The 20,578-nt window shown below is 41.0% G+C and overlaps 2 protein-coding genes across 6 annotated transcripts in view; both read right to left on the bottom strand.

The window, feature by feature from the left end:
• Window positions 1-20,578, bottom strand: part of LOC137424619 (MDS1 and EVI1 complex locus protein EVI1-A) — a 519,764-nt gene that overhangs the window by 299,843 nt on the left and 199,343 nt on the right. For all 5 annotated transcript variants that reach the window (XM_068112249.2, XM_068112250.2, XM_068112251.2 and 2 more), the window contains exons 2-3: window positions 12,905-13,135; window positions 6,860-7,068 (exon numbers count right to left, since the gene is read on the bottom strand). In XM_068112249.2, coding sequence (XP_067968350.1) covers window positions 6,860-7,068; window positions 12,905-13,135 — 440 coding nt within the window. The remainder of the gene's footprint in view (window positions 1-6,859; window positions 7,069-12,904; window positions 13,136-20,578) is intronic.
• LOC144891596 (uncharacterized) overlaps window positions 1-20,578 on the bottom strand; it is a 710,104-nt gene that overhangs the window by 544,680 nt on the left and 144,846 nt on the right. The gene's annotated exons all lie outside the window — the stretch shown is intronic.

Genomic DNA, 20,578 nt, shown 5'->3' with positions numbered 1-20,578 from the left:
ACACACCTTTACAAACATATTGGTGAAGAAATGTTTTGGTAACAATTTAGTTAACAGATTTGTGAAATATCTCATAAAATGCCCTTACTACCAGTCATGGACTATATAGACCTCATCGAGGATAGGCCTTAAATAAAAGACCTGCATTGATAGAAAAGTGAAAAAAGAGAGAATATTCTCAGAGTTTTTGAGGAAATTCCCTAACCCTAACCTGAACCACTCATCAACAAGATGATGAATTTAAAGTAGATAATTTAAAATGAAGATAAGTGAAAAGAATACCATGGTGCACCACTTGCAAAGCCAACAACAAATGCTGTTAATTGATTTCATAAGAGAAGCTCCACCTGATGTTACGGCATATCCGCGCAGTGCGAGAACCCCGTTACGGAGAGCCTTTTCCGCAGCACAGTGTCCACGCAGATGGCTGAGCTTTGGCAACGAGGCCCAAAAGGCCGAAGATAAATCACGCCGACGAGAAGGCTGCCCGGGGCTCGATGCTGTGGCAGCGACATGCTCCCAAGTCGACCGGGAGTTCAAACAAAAGGGGCTTTCTTCGGCGCAGCCTGCCTTTTTAATGAACTTGTAGAATAAGCTGTGCCACCTATTTCCTTGGTCACTTTCCCCTGCTGGTGTTAATACGAAAGGTCGTGCACCTGCGTTATATTTCGTAAAGGCATTCAGCAAAAGGAAGGCTCCTTTTGAATGGAACCAATTTTACTACCAGAGTACTCTGACCAGAACAACATTCATTCAGGAAACATACTGTGATGATAATCGGCTCGGCTTAACAATCTTCCATCGCCTGTGAATGACGATTCGCTGAATTAATGCGTTTATCATTCGACAATGAGTGTTATTGTGCAAAAATAAAATAAAAAACTGACATGAAAATGAATGTGCGGAGAGATTTGCAACCATTTTCAAGAGTTTGTTTGAATTACTAAATCAAACCTTAATATTCTAATAGTTATTATACAATTTTGTTCATCTATCCATACATATTACACAAGTATATATATATATATATATATATATATATATATACCTTAATACTATAATAGTTATTATGCAATTTTGTTCATCTATCCATACACATTACAGAAGTATATATATATTTGTATTAGATGTTCAATGATATATTTGACATTTGGGATCCATCATTCAAAGAAGCTCATAAAAATGGCAGGGCTAAACAAGACCTGCACCAAGTACAGTAATACCCCGGTTTATGTCGCTCCTTTTTATGTCATTTCGCAAATATGTCGTCACGTTAATAATACCACTAATAATATCACTTAATACCACTAAATAACTAATAATATCGTTAATAATATCACTCCGATCTATAAATATGGCCGCGTTCATTGAAGAAGGAGGAAGAATAAGATGTACTGCCACCTTCGACCACTTCCAGAAGAGGTTTATTTTTTATTTAAATATGTCTGGTAATTTTTATTAATTTATGTATTCATATTTGTACTTTAACATAACTGTCATTAATAAAAAGTGTAATGTCATAAGTAAAAAGCTAAATATATACTTAAAGTAGCAATGTTAGGAACGTATTACTTCTTATGAGAAAAAGTGCTTTTGTTGTTTGATATATTCATTGCACTTTTCAAGAACGCATCCCCAAACGTAAACTGGAGTCTGACAGTAAAATGTACTCCACTGATTTCTTCACAAACAGGATAGAGCATGACACAGAGTCTCTGGTTACGTTTAGTCTGTAACCCATTGACTTCCTCATATTCCCTGAGATTATGGCTCCACTGTCCCGTTTATGACAAAATCAGTGGAAGTTGTTGTAGTTATTCTAGTTGGCTGTGCAATTTTCCCAACAACTCCAATCATAATATTTATATACATACATACGTATGTACATATTTATAAAAAGCCTGGTGTTGGCTTAGCGGTTAAGGTGCAGGCTTGGGGTCCAAGAATCCTGAATTCGGAATCCTGGTCGATCGCTAAATTAACACCAGGGGGGTTGACTCAGCCAGTCATCCTTCCGAGGTCGGCAAATTGAGTACCAGCTTGCTGGGATGAATGATCCTGGTGTGTACCCCGATTTAGCATAGGTACACTGTATCCCTTTTTGTTGTAAGAGGCGATTAAGGGTTGGCGTCAGGAAGGGCATAAAAATATTGCCTCAAAAAGGGAACCATGAGGTCTTGGGGCCCGCAAGGCTAACCCCCACTCTAGTGGAGAAAATGGCCTTAAAACGCAAAATGGCCTTAAAACGATCATTCATTCATTCATACATATTCATAAAGCATAATGAAGCTTTGTGCATATTGAAGCCTTCAAACCCATTGGCTGGACATCTGGCCTGACTCCACCCACAACTGTCAGCAGGAAAATCATTGTCTGCCATTTTGTTGCTCTGATAAGCCCAATACCTCTTGGGAGGTCTCATATTCACAATTGCCATGCCTTATCACTTTTCCTTTCAGTGTAAAACAACTGTTAAAGGATCATCAAATATCAAAAGGTTGGAGCCGAGAGGCATCACGGGCCTTGTGCAGGTGGCAGTACATATAGGCTTCAGACCTCAGCCTACGGGCCAGTGCAATTGCAATATATCCGAGCGATATAACCATGATGTATTGTAAATGATGCAAATAAGAGAACTGCTTTGAAATTTTTGGTTGAAATACATTTTTTTTGCCCTAAAAATGTTCAGAACCCACATACATGTCTGCACAGGACTTATGTTAATGCCCTCTATAAATTGGCTACTCAGGTGGCCTATATTAGTTTAGGAAGGGCAAGCCGTCGTTTTACATCAAATGAGTTGGCTCATGCAGTCGCGCAATTGGGATGGTTCAAGGAGGGATGACTCAGACTGCATTGCTTCCCCCAGTGCAATGTTATTTGCAGCCATGTCTAAGGCACAGACAAGATAGTCAGACTAGACAGACAGAGACACCACAAAAAGATTACCCAAGGGGTGCAACTCCTCGTGAGGATCATTATCTTGGCACCCTTATCAGAAGACATCATTTTTCAAGTTTGCTTTCTCATTGCCCTAAAAAGAGCAACGAACCATCATATTTTGACAGTTTGGAACAGGATGAGGCCCAAAAGGCCACATTTTTTGCATCCCTCTAACATAGCACCCACCATTGACAAGAGTGAACCTAAAGGTGAAATGACGTCACAAAAGGAGATTGAATCATTAGCATCATCCACTTTTGACGAATGTATCAAGATTCTGCCTCGTCTTTAATAATGGACATGCTCGGGTCCAGAGAGGGAGTCAGGAGCAATTAGCTAATTTTGCCAGTAATAAACATGATCACCTTTCTGGGTGCAATCTGATGTATGTGCTGGAATTCAAATTTATGTGCAGATATAAGATGTCAGATAGAAGGATGAGACGATTCCCTCTCAGTGCCCCAAAGGTAAGGTCCAAACATCATCCTTATTGATGACAACACCTGTTCACTCCTTACACATGCTGTCAACGCTGCCCTTCAGGATCATAACATCACTCCCTTGACCTGCATAATCTTCAGACATATATCTGATTGAACATGCTTTCGACAACCTAGGGAGGTGTGTTTGTGGTCACCAGGTCCACCTAAAGACGACCTGAAAATATCTTATATGTACATACATGTGTGACGTTCGTTTATACATGTGGTGTGGTGATTCAGCATTCATTATATTTACCATCAATTACTCATACATGCTTATTTCAGTATTCATAATATTTACCATCAATTACATGCTTTCTATGTTCTCTGGTTTTTTAAATCATTAGTTGTTATGTGATTGGAGTTACATGAATATTAATGAATGCATGATGACCCGGAAAGGATGAGGCATAACCGGTAGTGACGTGTACGAGCTGTGGTGAGGAGTAGGAAAGGAGACGCCATTAAAGAACCTGCGTATGGGCTATCATTGCTCTACAACAACTTCCAAGCACATGGAAGCGTGAAAAGTCAAAATAAAGGCAACAATGGATGCCCACCAAATTTTACCAAGGGCCAATGGAACATTGATCTTGTGAGAGATTCTGCTATCAAAAGTCCTAATAAATCCCCCCATCGGCATTCCCGAGAACTGCCGATCTCAGCCTCACCTGTGTGGCGTATTCTCACTTCTGAACTTAAACTCTACCCCAACATCATATATGTATGGCATGAACTAACTCTGGATGATATGGCAAGACGAATAACAATGTGTGATTGGTTCAGTGAATGAATGGAAAGGTATCCAAATTGGATCAACTCCTTGTCGTTCGGTGATGAAGCACACTTCCATTTGAATGGGGCTATCAACATTCACAACAACTTCTGGGGGTGCTGAGACCCATGAGGAGGTGTCTGAGATGTCTCTCAAAGGGTCCAAGTCCACTTGCTTCCATGCATTGAATGCCAGATGGGGTATGCTGGGACCGTATTTGTTCGAGGACGCCAATGGTAAGACGGTGACAACGGCGAGCGGTACCGCGAGGTCTTACGCCGATTTCATGCTGATCTGGCTCAACTGCTGTCTCCAAACCAACTCTGACTTGCATGGTTCATGCAGGACAGTGCCCCATCGCACACTGCAGGTGAAACCATCGACTTGCTCCACCAGCTGTTTGGAAATCGCGTCATCCGCTTGGGCACAGCACCTGAGTTGGTGCCCCACAGCCCAGGTTTGAATCCATTGGACTTTCTCTTTTGGGGTGCTGCCAAAGGTCAAGTTTATGCCAACAAGCCTCGAACCCTGGCTGTCCTGAAGCAGGAGATGGAGGACTACCGCCAAGCTACTGCTCCAGCCACTTGCAGACGAGTTGTAGGGAATTTTGGAGTCAGAATCAAAGCCTGTTTGAACAGAGGTGGAGCACACTTTCAAAATGTCAATTAAAATAAATATAATGAGTGGCCTGGTGCATGATCTCCACCAATGTATCACTGAACTTGCTTACTTTTGTAATGTTCTGCAATAAAACGTTCAAATATTCCACTTTTTTGAAACACCATACATATATATACATATGATCTTTGTCCATAGGTCATATATGTTTGATTTGAACCATCTGATTCAGCAGCCACATCTCGATCAACCACCTTACCTGACTCGTCCAAAACTCACATAATCTATGCTGCCTTTTCAAAACCAAGGCTGCTGGTCTTTTCAACTCAGGGTTGTCGTCTATCGACCAGACTTGTCACGTTTTGACCGGTATAGCAAGCCGTGTTTTTTACATGACTTGTAGGAGGGTGAAAGTGTGGTACTCTGATGAATGTAGAGCTTGCTCAGTTTTGTCCTTATCGCACGATTTGTGTTAAAACTGAAGTTAAAGATTTGACATACTTACGGATTCCATACATACGGAAGAAGACTTGACATAAAGGATAGATGCAGATTTTGACCAAAAATAAAATGCAATTTTTGAAACTAAAATCTGTTGCTTTGAGTAACCAATTGTATTTTCACCCAACAAAACATCAAACACTCAAAATTACACAACAAATCTATCATAAAATCTAAACCATGGTGTTCTTCCACTGTGAGTGAGAGAGAGAGAGTGTGTGTGAGAGAAAGAGAGAGAACGAGAGAGAAAGAGAGAGAAAGAGAGAGAAAGAGGTAGGGAGAGATAGAGACACAGAGGAAGAGGGTGAGAGAGGGTGAGAGAGGGTGAGAGAGGGTGAGAGGAAGAGTTAGAGAGGGTGATAGAGATGGAGAGAGAGGGCGAGAGGGTGATAGAGATGGAGAGAGAGGGAGAGAGAGGGTGATAGAGATGGAGAGAGATGGAGAAAGAGTGAGAGAGAGAGAGTGATAGAGATGGAGAGAGAGGGAGAGAGAGAGTGATAGAGATGGAGAGTGAGTGAGTGAGAGAATGAGAGTGAAAGAGAAAGAATGAGAGATATTTACTCAATGTACAAGTATGCCTTGTTTGTTTTAATTTGTGTGCATTTAGGACATACAAATGACCTCAAATAGACTGTGAAACAAGTATAAAAACTCTGTAAAATACAAGTAATATTATCACATACAGAAGCATCTCAAACTCCATGATGAATTGGCAGAACCTTAAAGAATGATATGGTGATGTCGGGGTTCTGGTTCAGTAAATATGTGGTGCAAACAGCAGCAATGCATTCTAAGGTGTTCTCTACAATGCTCCTCGTGGTTTAAAGTGATGAAATGATGACAGTGTGTGTTTTTGCATCACATGGCATGTTATATCTACGTCCCACTATGTCACATCAAACACTTACTGTCCTCAGCTTTCCATGAAACCTGGATGTTTGCTTCGTTTACTTGGACCTTCTCGTGCCTTGTTTTGTTTACAATGCACATTTATCTACTAGCACAAATCTATTGCTTTGCTTTGCACAACAATCTCCATTCTGTCATGAAAACAATCATATAGAATGTGGAACATGTCTGGCTAATCAAAAATTAAACAAACAACCTTATAATGACTCATGAGTTCCTTTGATCCCCAAGTTTTTATATTCCCTTTGCCTGTAAAGTTATGACAAAATTACGTATAAAAAGTTAACATGGTACTATGTCATGTGTAACAAATGTTCTCAAATATATCATCTTCGTCTTGATGGTGAATGATGTTTTTTTTCGTATAATTTGTATGGAAATTCACAAGTTCACAAAAGCTGAAATTTTTTTTTCCTTCACTTTGTGAAAATCGAGGAACTTCAACTTCTTCTCTGGACTTCAGCAAAGGCACAAATTTAATAAATAAATGTGCAGTCACGATAAAAGACTTCGATCGCGAAAACCTCCCCACCATCGTCAAGCTACGAGAGCATTTCAGCATTTTTGCGTTTTTTAGCTCTCCGCACGTAGATTCATAAAATCGAGTGCTTAATGCAAAAAGGTGCCTTACCTGCCAGCGCCTTGACCCATCCCTCTCCAAAAGGCTGCGTTGTTCATCGCTCGGCTCGAACTGACGACCGGGTTCCAAGTGACACCTCGCCCAAACTCCTCCGAGACCAGCGTCTCGCAATTCAACGTCCATCGGTACGCCGAGGGATTCTGTCGAGGCAAACACTCCGGCCTCAAACTGTCTTGGTGAGCCCACGACGCTGTACACCCCTGTTAGTGGGACACACATAATCATGTTTTGTGGGACACGTACAATCTTTTTTTCCCAAACATATCAACAGAACTCATCCACTCATGTTGTGATGACTTCCAAAAACATCCATAACCTTTCTTCATCTACAAATGGATCTCGACCTTACATATCAATCACATTATTCAATATTATTGATGGACTTTCTATGGACAAACATTGTGATTAGATATCGTGCGCCCATAAGTATAAAACGTGCGCCCATTAACCAATATGGTCTCCTCTAATATTTATCTTTTAAGTGAAAGGAGCATGGCATTGGATATTCCAAGCATAGTTCTGGATTAACAAATTTATGTCATGGATAAGCTCCATCATCATGCCCCAAACTGCAAGTGGAAATGTACCATTAGTTATCCTTGATTGATACTACGACAAGGGGTGCTCGGTAAAACCAGTCGTCATCATGATGAAGCATCCATTGCAGCGAGCTTCAATATGAGAAGACAGAGTTGAAATGCTTGAGGCGATCCATTGGGACCTTGATGTGCCATCAGATGTATGTGGCCATGAATCTGTTCACCATTTATGACTCAAATATGCTTCGGATATTCCTTTCCATCTTCCCGAAGTCAGCGGCTCTCTTTGTGAGGCGGGTTCTTTTGCTGGAATGCGATGCTGGAGCAGAGGATGCATGTGACACATTTTGATTTGCGAAGATTTCTGTTTCTTATTTATTATAAATCTCATTTGAGCCTGAAGTTCATAGCCTAAAAATTATGAAAGGCTTCAACTAGAACTTCAGCATTATGATGAACAAGCATTCTGAGTATTGCGCTGCAATACATGTCCCCTACTAAATTTCAAAGTGCCATAACTTTGTCAAAAATGATCGAATATGCAAATTTATGCACGGTTGATGCTGGTTTTCAAACTTGATCTGAGGTATGCTGAGACACATGTGTGTCACGCCTCGCCTCGTTTATAAGCCCCCAAGGTCGCTCCGTGGAGCGGCCTGCATTTATTGCACTGTGGGAATGATATAATTACCAACTCACGGTCTGAGGTACTAGCGATTCAAGAGATATCCATTTTAAAAAAATATTTTCGTTTAATTAACGATATTTGCCAAACCACGTGCCCTATCGCAAATTCCCAAAGGACATTTTAGTAGACTGACATGCTGAACAGATCTGTGAAGTTTCCCCTCGATTGGATAAAAAAAGAGGGAGGGGCTCGGTTTTAAAGGTTCATGCTTAAAAACGTCGTAACTCTGAAACCATGGGATGCGTGACGTCATGCTCGCTGACTTTTTTGTTCGTATTGGGTATGCGATTCTGCCTGCAAAGTTTGGCCTCGATCTGTTCAGCCGTTGCAGAGAAAAAGGGGTTGTCGTGTTTTCACGAAAAACAATATGGCGGCCGAACCACGTGACCTGTGACGTCATAATTACCATTAAAATATTCTTCAGACCGAGTCCCCCCTGCGGTGAAAATTTGATCTCAATCGGTCCAATTATTGCAGAGAAAATGTTTTTTAAAGGAAATTATAACTTTAAATGCACTGAGTTAAGGATCATCAGAATTATCAGAATTCCCAAAGTTCAAAGTGCCATAACTTTGTCAAAAATGATCGAAACGTCGTGAAGTTCGAACTTGATCTGTAACTTATCATGAGGAAACCATGTGCCAAGGTTGAAATCATTACCATTAAGCGTTTAGAAAAAAAGTCCGGAAAACTGTTCTTTGCGTAACGGACTGACGGACTGACGGACTGACGGACTGACGGACTGACGGACAGACGGACGGACAGACGGACGGACGGAGGGACGGCATGCAAACCTATAGTCCCCTCCGGTGTACACTGGTAGGGGACTAATAAGAATCAAGGCTATTGATTAACCTTTATTGATCGAGGCCATAATATGACCTGATTGATCCTCTGTTGGGAGTTCCAGAAAAACTCTTTGGGGGCAGGAAAGAGTCTTCACGAGGCAATGTTTTCAGCTCGAGAAAGAGAATTTGGACAGAATACTGGTCTGAGGGTCTAATCATTGGGGTCTACTCACCAGGCATGCCATTGCGCTGCTTAGCCTGAATTAGGTCTTCACACATCTCCAACTTTGTCCCTTACCCTGAAACAGGTCTTGCGTTACACAATCCTCCATTAGACCAGTCCACTGAAGCTGTTCTGCCAAAATCTGGCCTGAGGACTTGCTTTTGGAAACGAGGCCAAGGTTTTACTTCTTGAGCATGGCAGGATACTGTACCATCCCAAAAAGCCTACCTTTACAAAAAAGTTTAAGGAGGCTTTATGTATAGTTAGCGTACACATACATATATATTTTTTCGAACTGGGGAGTCAGTCTTAGTCTCCTCTGAGGAATACCATAGGCTTTACAATGCATGCCCCTCATGGTACACAGGAATGGCAGATTACTCCGATTTGACTTGAGGGAAAAGTTTGATTAGAGGTTAGAGTCAGAATAAAAATAAAATGGAGGTTAGATGCTCACAATCCACCAAAACACAGATAACATAAACCCGGTATACAAAAGTCTCCCTGGACATATCTCAGACATTCAACACAGTCCGGCATCCCGCTCTGCTTGCCAAACTCACCATCTACAGTATACCAGGCTGCCTTTATCCCTGGCTGACTTCCTCCATTCAATCAGTCAATGCATTGGCGTCAATGGAACTCCTTCCTCTTCTCTTCTAGTGGAGGCTGGAGTGCCACATGGCCGTATCTTTGGCTGAGTCTTGTTCTCCGCCAACATAAACGACCACTTAGATGGTCCTGAAAATCTCCTTTTCTTTTTTATAGATGATTTCACATGACGTCTGATGGGTAGATAGCAGCTGCATCTCACTCTGCTGAGCTTATAGGCCGCACCATCAGCCATGACCTATTGTGGGCCGACTATATAGCAAAGCTGGTCTTCAAAGCCAGCCTCAGACTGGGTATCCGTTGTCATTCCAATCGGTCTTCGATAAATTCGATAAATATCGTCTTTGATAAAACTACTCCGCTTACAAGGCCTTTGTCTATATCTCATTGGAGTATTGCTCACCCATATGGGTTAGCAGCCCGGCATCACATGTCTCTCCTGGATACCGTGCAATCTAAAACTCCAAACATTATTGGCACCTTCAGTGATGAGGCCGCATCACAATAATTGTTGTTGTCACATTGCTGACAGTTTGATGGCCTCGCTCTATTTTTTTTTTTTTAAACTGCATCTCTTCCTGTCTAGCTCCTTCCACTCTCTCAGCCCTCCGACTCTCACCAACTCCTCCATAGAATGCACATGTCCTTCCAACATTTTCCTGGTTAAATTACAAACATGCAGGCTTACCACATGGATCTACACTTTTTTGTACATCATTTATACCGGTTGTGAGACTGCCTCAATCATTTCATGCATGTGATGTGCCAACATCTCATGTCACCTATCCTCCCCGGCATCTCTACCCACAATATTTTTGACCCATATTAAACCTGAAAGTTAAACTTTAAGTTCATTCATCGCCTTTTTACCCTCTATAACTTCACTCTTCCATGAGCCCATATACAGTCACGTGAAAAAGTAAGTACACCCCATGTAAAGTTTTGCCTTTTTCAACATATTTCAACATACAGCTATTTGATCTTCATTTCAACAATATTGACAGATAAAGGTGATATAATATAACAAATATCATGAAACATTTACATTTTGTAGTCCATTGTATAATTTAAATAAACATAAATGCAAATTTCGCATATGGAAAAAGTAAGTACACCCTTGGCTCTAATAGGTGGTATTGCCCCCTTTGGCAGAAACAACCTCAAGTAGGCATTTCTTATAACTGTCTACCAGTCTCTGACATCGACTAGGAGAAATTTTTGCCCACTCCTCCATGCAGTATTCTTTCAGCTTTCGATGTTTGAGGGGTTTCTTGCATGCACAGCTCGTTTCAAATCCCCCCACAAAATCTCGATGGGATTTAGATCCGGGCTTTGACTTGGCCATTCCAGAACCCTCCATTTCTTTCTTTTCAGCCATTCCTTGGTGGATTTACTGGTATGTTTAGGGTCATTGTCATGTTGCAAGGTCCACCTTCGGTTGAGCTTCAACTTTCTGACAGATGGCCTCACATTATCCTCAAGCACCCTCTGGTACAACGAAGAATTCATAGTGGATTCTATGATGGTGAGCTGCCCAGGCCCTGATGCAGCAAAGCTGCCCCAAACAATAATATTTCCACCACCATGCTTTACAGTTGGTATCAGGTTCTTGTGGTCAAATGCTGTCTTTGGTTTTCGCCAAACATGTCTTCTGGTACTGTGGCCAAATAGCTCGACCACTGACTCATCTGTCCAGAGCACATTGTTCCAGAATTGCTGGTCTTTGCCTAGGTGTTCATTGGCAAACTTTAGTCTTGCCCTGATGTTCTTTCTGGACAGCAAAGGTTTCCTCCTGGCACACCTCCCATGTGGATCAAATTTGTGCAGCCTCTTTCTAATGGTAGACTCGTGCACTTTGACATCAACAATGGCAAGAGCTACATGTAGGTCCCGTGATGACATTCTAGGGTTCTTAGAGACTTCTTTCAGCATATTGCGGTCTGCTCTCGGGCTGAACTTGCTGGGGCGGCCTGGCCTGAACAAGTTGGCAGTTGTTTGGAATCTTCTCCACTTGTAGATGATCTTCCGGACAGTCGAATGATCGATTTCAAATTGTTTGGAGACCTATTTAAATCCCTTCCCAGACTCGTAGGCATATATAACCTTCTTTCTGAAGGCCTCAGAGAGCTCTTTTGATCTAGGCATGGTGATGCTGCACACTTCAACAACAAAGAGCAAACCAAACTAAATGTCTGAGGTTTAAATAAGACAGGTTCCTCCAAGATCCTCTCTAACGATGTTCTAATCATTTGTACCTGAGCTGGTGCACCTGATTCTAATTTTAGGTATTTGAAGTGGTGATAAATGTAGGGGTGTACTTATTTTTTCCACATGAGAAATTTGCATTTATGTTTATTTAAATTACTAGGGCATTGCCCGTACTATATCTATATCTAAAATTATATCCCCCCCCTCTATTTACATGAAATGGTTTGGTCCAAAGCGAACGGCTTGCGAGTACGGTGACAATCCCCCCCCTCTATTTACATGCAATGGTTTGGTCCAAAGCGAACGGCTTCCGGAGTTTGGTAAAGAAATCGCCATCGCGTGCACAAACGCGCAGGAAAGCGAATGAATCGCAAATTCGTTTTTATTAGTTTTAAAACATAGTTTAACGCCAACATAGTTTGCAAACGTGAAATAAATGAATACGCTCTCAAATGTGCCATCCGAGGCAGAGTGTGTCCTCCACGTTCGGCACACGCGATCGTTCGCTGCTCTCTGATTGGTTGAATCGTTTTTTGGACATAGCTCGGTAAGTAATTGTCCGATTAATATGAAACCTTGAAAAGGCACATCCTCGGGTCCCCAGCAATATACCTGGCAAGTTAAAAGTATATCGGACCCGTGGTTGTCGAGAAACAGCGGTCACAGACAAACAAACGTACAGACGTACAGACGTACAGAGATTACTGGAATTATAGATAGATACAATGGTCTACAAAATGTAAATGTTTCATGATATTTGTTATATTATATCACCTTTATCTGTCAATATTGTTGAAATGAAGATCAAATAGCTGAATGTTGAAATATGTTGAAAAAGTCAAAACTTTACATGGGGTGTACTTACTTTTTCACGTGACTGTATTGTATTAATAACAGCAAATCGTTATATAAGTCGTGCACGGAAATAACAAATTAACATATTGTTCAATAAATGAAAATCAAACTTGAGGGCCTTACTGTTGAAGTTGGAGGAGTCTGGAGAGGCAGGAAGTGCTGAACGAGATGGTGATGAGTGGAACTGTGCAGGGAGAGAGTCAGAGCTCAGCAAGCAAGGCTCCGACTCCCCCTCGGATGCATCGATCCGGCTCCTTGGGAGCATTTCCATCATGCCCTGATCATCAGACACGTCTAGCAGTTCGGGTGTTGTCGTGTACATGTCTTCTGCCATGTCCTCTTCTTCTTCCTCATCTGCGGCAACAGTGAGAAACATGAGCTCCGATGTTGTTCATCCAAGTGCAACTGCAAACAGTACAATGTATACGCTTTCAACAGTTAAAGTGTATAATGGCGCCACTTGAGTTGTCATGGCAATACAGAAAACCTCCTGCATATGCCCGACCACAAGTGTGGGGGCAAATAATCATTATTTATAGAGGAGAAGAGGGTAGAGAGGGTAGAGAGGGTGGAGTAGGGTGGAGTAGGGGAGAGTAGGGGAGAGTATGAGAGAGTAGGGGAGAGTAGGGGAAGGGGAGGGGTAATGGAGAAAAAGTGGGGAGGAGAGGGTGGATTGTTAAATTGAGAGATTTGAAATTCAGTAAAGTAGGAGAAGGAAGGGTGACAGACGAGAGGAGAGGAGGGTAGGTTTATCGGTAAGGTGGGGAGGTTGTTATAGGATATCGGAGTAAAGGGAGCTCGGGAAGGGGAACTGTCAAGCAAAACTCCACCATATTTGCATATGTAATAATTATATGGCCCTTCCATTATCGTAATGGATACCAATATGAAATTATCTCCTGTAAGAAGGCAGTTTTGCAGCAATGTACCAGGAAATGTGATGAAACATATATATATATATATATATACACAGGATGAGACAAATTGGTCCATCATGACTGTACCAGAATCACACCTGGGTGCAGACAAGATAACTGATTGGTGTGCAGATGAGCTTGACCGTGGGGAGGAGAGGTGTGCAGAAGAGATGGGCTGTACATTTGGTGCGGATGGGGGAAGAGAGAATTGCAAAGAGAGCGCATAGGTTGAGGGAGCAAGGTAGGAGGAAAAGAGGTAGACCGCGGTTGAGATGTGAGGATTGTGTGAAGAGTGATATCAGTAAGGTGGGGTGTAGGTTGGAGAGAGTTTTGAGGACAGAGGGTAGTGAAGGAGTATTGTGATCAAGGCAGGGCAGCAGCTTGGTGCCATTGGACCTTACCCCTTATAAAGGGAAGAGGAGGAGTACAACAACTATATGACAGCCAGCGTGCTCCGCAATGCCGCGCCGCCTAGTGGCACTGCTTCAGAACAGCAATTCTTAATGAGGTCCGAATCGGTTATGCTATCCTTCCACCGCAAGAAACGAACAATCGAATTAGTGAGTACCTAATATGTTGACGGACCACAGCGTGCACCGAAGATAAAAAAAATAATCAACCCCCAGACAGGTGTGCAGTTTTCTGGCCATGATATCCTCAAAGCGACTCGTATGATGTTTCGGTTTGGATGCAAAATTGTGCTCAATTGCCTCGAAAGTTATAAAAACCTATAAAAGTTTAATCTCAAGAATGAATAGTTCGGTCAAAAGCAACTAACTGTAACCCGGCAACGATTTCCGTTGTTTCAGCCAAAATCTGCAGGGTTCATGACCCCAGAAAAGTTTGTTTGTTACTCCCGCCAGGGAGTAATGCATTCGATCGTGTCCGTCCGTGTGTGTGTGTGTGTGTGTGTGTGCGTGTGTGTGTGTGTGCGTGTGTGTGTGTGTGTGTGTGTGTGTGTGTGTGTGTGTGTGTGTGTGCGTGTGTGTGTGTGTGCGTGTGTGTGTGTGTGTGTGTGTGTGTGTGCGTGTGCGTGTGTGCGTGTGCGTGTGTGCGTGTGCGTGTGTGTGTGTGCGTGTGTGTGTGCGTGTGTGTGTGTGTGTGTGTGTGTGTGTGTGTGCGTGTGTGTGTTCGTGTGTTTGTGAACAAGATATCTGGAAAAGTTCTGAACAGATTTGGATGAAAGTTGGTGGGATGATTGCACTTGGGATAAGGAAGAATTGTTTACTTTTTGGTGAAGCTCAGGAAATTATTCCGGATCCAGGAAGTTTTTTGGGGAATATTTTGGGAATTTTTAATCTGTTTTCCTTTAAAAACCATTTTCTCTGTAATAATTGGACCGATTGAGAGCAAATTTTTACCATAGGAGGGACTCGGACTGCAGAATATTTTAATGGTAATTATGACGTCACAGGTCACGTGGTTCGGCCGCCATATTGTTTTGAGTGAAAAACACTAAAATCCAATGTTCTCCAAAACGCCTGAACAGATCGAGGCCAAACTTTGGAGGCAGAATCGCATACCCATGACGAACAAAAACGTCAGCGAGCTTGACGTCATGCATCACATGGTTTCAGAGTTATGACGTTTTTAAGCACAAACATTTAAAACCTAGCTCCTCCCTCATTTGTGATCCAATCGAGGGGCAAGTTCACAAATCTGTTCAGCATATCAGTCTACTAAAATGTCCTTTTGGAATTTGCGATAGGTCATGTGGTTTGGCAGATATTGTTAATTAAACGCAAATAATAAAAACATTTATATCTCTTGAACCACTTCATTGATCGACGTGAAACTTCTTAATCTAGTAGAAGTCATGAAGATTAACAAGTGTGCCAAATTTGAAGATTATTGGATGTACGGTCTGGAAGCTGAAAGTTGTTATTGCGTGAAGAAGAAGAGTCTGCGACTGTGGACGATTAATTATTTATCACATATACAGACTTGCAGGCATCGTTTGACACAATCTCCCGGGTTAATTTGAACCTCAAATAAAATTATAATTCCAGATTTGTCAATGGCTGAGGTATATTAACAAACGAATAAAACAGATATTGGGTAAATTCGAACTTTAAAAAAAAAGATTGCATATTCACTCAGGGTTGTGAGAGGCTGAAGAAGAAGAAACCTCGCATGGGCTTTCCAGACCAAAAAATAATTGTGGCTCTGCGATTTTCAGGTTTTTTAAATCTATATATCTACATATCTGGGCAGTGTCTGTTGTCACTGAACTACTCCCTGAAACTTTTGTTTCCGTGGTTGTGAAGTGTTTTTAATAACGTGGTGGTGAGGTATTTTGAATTATGTGGTGGTGAGGTGTAAAATGACGTGGTGGTGAGGTGTTTTTAAATCACGTGGCTGTGAGATGTTTTTATTTAACATTGTGATATGAAAATAGTTTTCATATTTGTTGTAAATGTTGTTTAAACTCGTGGTTATGCGTTAGAGTGGTGTATTTTTTTTAGCAGCGTCGTCTTCAATGTTCATTTTTTTCTTCTAATAAAGACATATTCTGTCATTTTAAAACCACCAAAGTGTGTATTAGATTTCCCCGTTTCATAAAATGTATCGTTTGATACGTATAATGCTTTAAAACTGTTTTTTTTTGTTGTTTTTTTTTACCTCAGAAGATATATCAACATTTACCTCAGCGAATGTCAATCGCGGTGTCAGTATTTGATGAACTTATAAAGACTTATGTGAGTTATAATTGTGACGAGCATGTGCACGGGATTCTTCCCAGAAGAATGAGTGGTCGCATTAGCTTGTACGACTTAAAATGAGCGAGTTTTGTTTTGACGTTTGGGCCAGTTTTACATGTTGTATCCCTAAGGAATGAAACAAACGTTTTTCTTGGCTTACAATTTTATTTGAAGTCACACATGCCTCAAAATACACTCACTTATATAGAATTGAACGCTGAATCCGAAAATGTAAGTGAAATTGCCTTGTTTTTTTTAACATTATCTTCTATATATTCTATATATATATCTGTGCAGTGTCTGTCCTGTGCTGTCTTGTCTTGTGTTGTCACTGAACTACTCCCTCAAAGTTTTGTGAAATCGTACTATTCCAACTTGACCCACGGCGGGAGTATGCGCTCTACTGAGTGGCGTTCTCGTTGAACTCGTGGCAGAAAATTGTTTGAGAAACAGTTTAATAATATGCAATTGAAAAAGACAAGAAAGCGAATTAAACTACTTTTAAATACTTGATGGGAGTGGTAAATAGTGAACTGTACAGTAAATAACCAACACATGCACTAATGAGAAACACGATAATCTCTAAATTTTCAAACCTCTCAATTACAGTGCAGTTCAAATGTACAGAAGTCCCTACATGTAGACTCGGACCATGAATTAGAAAATGTAACCTCCGTGAATTTTCCTGATATTCTTTATCCTAATGTTGCCATATCTAATCCACTATTGAGTGTGCTGATATATTTTATCCACGGTTTACTGTACTGCCGCCATATCTGATCCATGATTGGCTGTGTGCCGCCATATTTTACCCACTATGGGTGTGTGACATTCTCTGGTATCTTCAAAGCTATTGGCCAGTTTTATGTCAGCAATTTGATTTACCAATGGGCCCGTTGGTCCATTGGACCAAATTTTCATTGGTCCATTTGCCCAAATTTTCATTGGTCCATTTGCCCAAATTTTCATTGGTCCATTTGACCAAATTTTCATTGGTCCATTTGCCCAAATTTTCATTGGTCCATTTGACCAATTTTTCATTGGTCCATTTGCCCAAATTTTCATTGGTCCATTTGACCAAATTTTCATTGGTCCATTTGCCCAAATTTTCATTGGTCCATTTGACCAAATTTTCATTGGTCCATTTGACCAAATTTTCCTTGGTCCATTTGACCAAATTTTCATTGGTCCATTTGACCAAATTTTCCTTGGTCCATTTGACCAAATTTTCATTGGTCCATTTGACCAAATTTTCCTTGGTCCATTTGACCAAATTTTCCTTGGTCCATTTGACCAAATTTTCATTGGTCCATTTGCCCAAATTTTCATTGGTCTTCACGGCCTTGTAGCATACCTGCCTGCTGTAGTGTTTGAGCATTGCTTCATGGGGGGGGGGGGGGGGGGGTGGGGGGGGGGGGATTATACGCTCGTTATTGCTATTCCCAATGATATTACTATTTATTATTGTTATTAATATTGTTACTATTAAATAATATATGCTTTGTTACAATGTTATTGTTTTTGTTATGTATTTTGTCATTAGAATGCCATTCCATGGAAGGACGAATTAAGCTGCTCTATAGGACTACACTTTGACATGGCTTGCGGTTAAAACATGGGAATTCTTCCAGATTCGTTGTAGTTAATTAGCGTAATCAACTCAGGAGGTAATGGCGATTATTTTGGTGTATCACACACCATACCAGAAAGCTCCGGTGGAGCTCCATTAAAAACATGCCTCACACACACACACACACACACACACACACACACACGCACGCACACACACACACACACACACACACACACACACACACACACACACACACACACACACACACATATATACAGTCTTTGGGTTGTCCGTCCGTCTGTGCATCCGTTCGTCCGTCCATGACAGGTTTTCGTTACCGCAATAATTATAAGTCAAAACCTGCTGCGGATATGTATAATGAGGTAAAGATGAACTGATTAGATCTTGGAGTCGCGAGGTCAAAGGTCAAAGGTTAGAGGTCATGTTAGGTGAAAATCCTGTTACTGTGATAACTTGTGAACCAGTGATGGGATTTTGACCAACATTGGTATAAGTATATATTATGATGAAAAGAAACTGATTAGATTTCTCTATCAGAGGTCAAAGGTCAGAGGTCATGTCAGGTAAAAACGTGATTCTTGAGAACAGTTAAAGTGATTTATATCGAATTTGCTACAGATATGGACAATGATGTAATAATGTGAGCAGAGGCATATCGGTCGACGTCACAACGTCGAAGAGTGGCGTTCTCGTTTTGATTTTATAACACCTGAAATCCAATTGGACTCGTACATGCCATTCACATTTGAAAATGCAATGGGAGTGCTACTGTTCACAATTTCAGGAGGTATTGAGCCCCAATATCAAAATGCAAATGTTCCATGAAAGGTTTTCTCAAGAAAATAACAATTCAGATGACATATACGAAGAGTATGGGATGAAGGCGGAGTTCCTGTTCAGCTTGCAAACTGCTAGTGAGAGGAGGAATATGGAATTTGGCTTGGGCACAGCTGGCACACAATCACCTACACTTCATCTAAATACACTGTGGGATCTTTAACGTTCACCAGCAAATGCTAGCAGACAAGTCTACAGCTTAGGGTCCCCAATTTAGCGTCCATCCGAGGGAAGGTGCACTTTGTAATGAAACTGCCTGCGAATAACCAGGGTGGCAGTTTACAGTCTGGCCAAGAATCAAACCTGGACTCCACAGCTCAAAGACAAGCAATGTTGCCTCTGCACTATCCTTGAGGCCCTGGTGAATAAATATCACAAGCAGCGACATTGCTGTGTAAATATTTACACCTCTGACTCGATGAATAAGGAATGTTTTATAATAATCAGGGAATAATAGCTCAATACTAACTCAGGATACAGTTATAAAGATTTATAATTTTCGTAAAACTTTCAGGCAAGCATAAGCTTGACTGATGTACGTATTAGTTAAATAAATAAATATTCAGGTGTGTGATGGAAAGGTTGGAGTCTGGTGATCACAAATTAATGTCACAGCCAGTTCTGGTGGTGCAGCCATTTTTGGTCCACACAGCCAATTGTGGATCAGAAATGGCTGCATCTGAAAAAATTATTTAATACAAAATAATCAAGAAAATTGACTCAAATTCAATAATAATCATCTCTGCTTAATGGTAGGCCTATGATCACACACAGAAGGAGGTAAAGTCTAAATAACCCATGGGGATCAGATCTAGTAAGTCAGAGTTTTTGAAATGTCCCGCACATTTCACTTTAACTTCCGGAACTGCATCTAGCAAACAACACAAAATAATTTGGCAAAATGCAAACAAATCAATAAGCGGTAGACAAACAGCATTAACCAGGAGGTAAGTAAAACTGGGACTGGAAGAGAAATGAATGGATGTAAATCATGCATAACTCAGCCACGTAATGGCAAAATCTGAAAGTTTGCACCTGAGATCAGAATAATTAAATAAATTATCAGGCATTATTATTAAACAGAGAGTCTTCCAGTAGTTTAGGTGCCTCACCATAAAAATAAACACAAAATAATTAAAAATAAATAAATAAAAATAAACACCAAACCTGATTTATTTGGCCACGTGACTCGTTAACAAAATCATGTGGACGAAATTAAACTGTCAGAAAAAGAAGGTACAACCATGAGAAACGGTTAAATTAGAGTGACAGGTGAAAGTGAAGTTTTGCTCACGCTACATTGACATCTTTCTACATGCGTGTGAGGCTCATGATGGTGCAGCTGAACGATAGAGGCTAAATAAGGTCAACAACAATGGAGTGATGGAGAACAGGTGAACGTGGAAAGCTACTGATGCCGTATGTATAATGATGGATGGCAGATACCGACGAGCAACATTAACATTAACAATACTATCATAATTATACAATTGCACCACATGGTACAATCCTCCATCACAGATGCCAACCTTGTTGCTTTATCAATACACATGTTAAAAACAATCAACAATGACTGTTAAGCTAGTTCAAAGCTGATTATACAAGCTTGTGTCCTTCTAAATGTTTGCAACATTATCTGTAAACACTCGCAAACAGGAGACATGGAGAGAGGGAGAGAGTCTTTAACCAACTACGTCCATGCATGCAGTTCCAGTGAAATCCGTTCGAGCGTGAACACGCATTACAA

The sequence above is a fragment of the Myxine glutinosa genome, chromosome 4, assembly GCF_964187855.1.
Source record: "Myxine glutinosa chromosome 4, kmMyxGlut1.1, whole genome shotgun sequence".
Lineage (NCBI taxonomy): Eukaryota > Metazoa > Chordata > Myxini > Myxiniformes > Myxinidae > Myxine > Myxine glutinosa.
The sequence above is the reverse complement of the archived record's forward strand: the minus strand, read 5'-3'. Positions and strand labels throughout refer to the sequence as shown.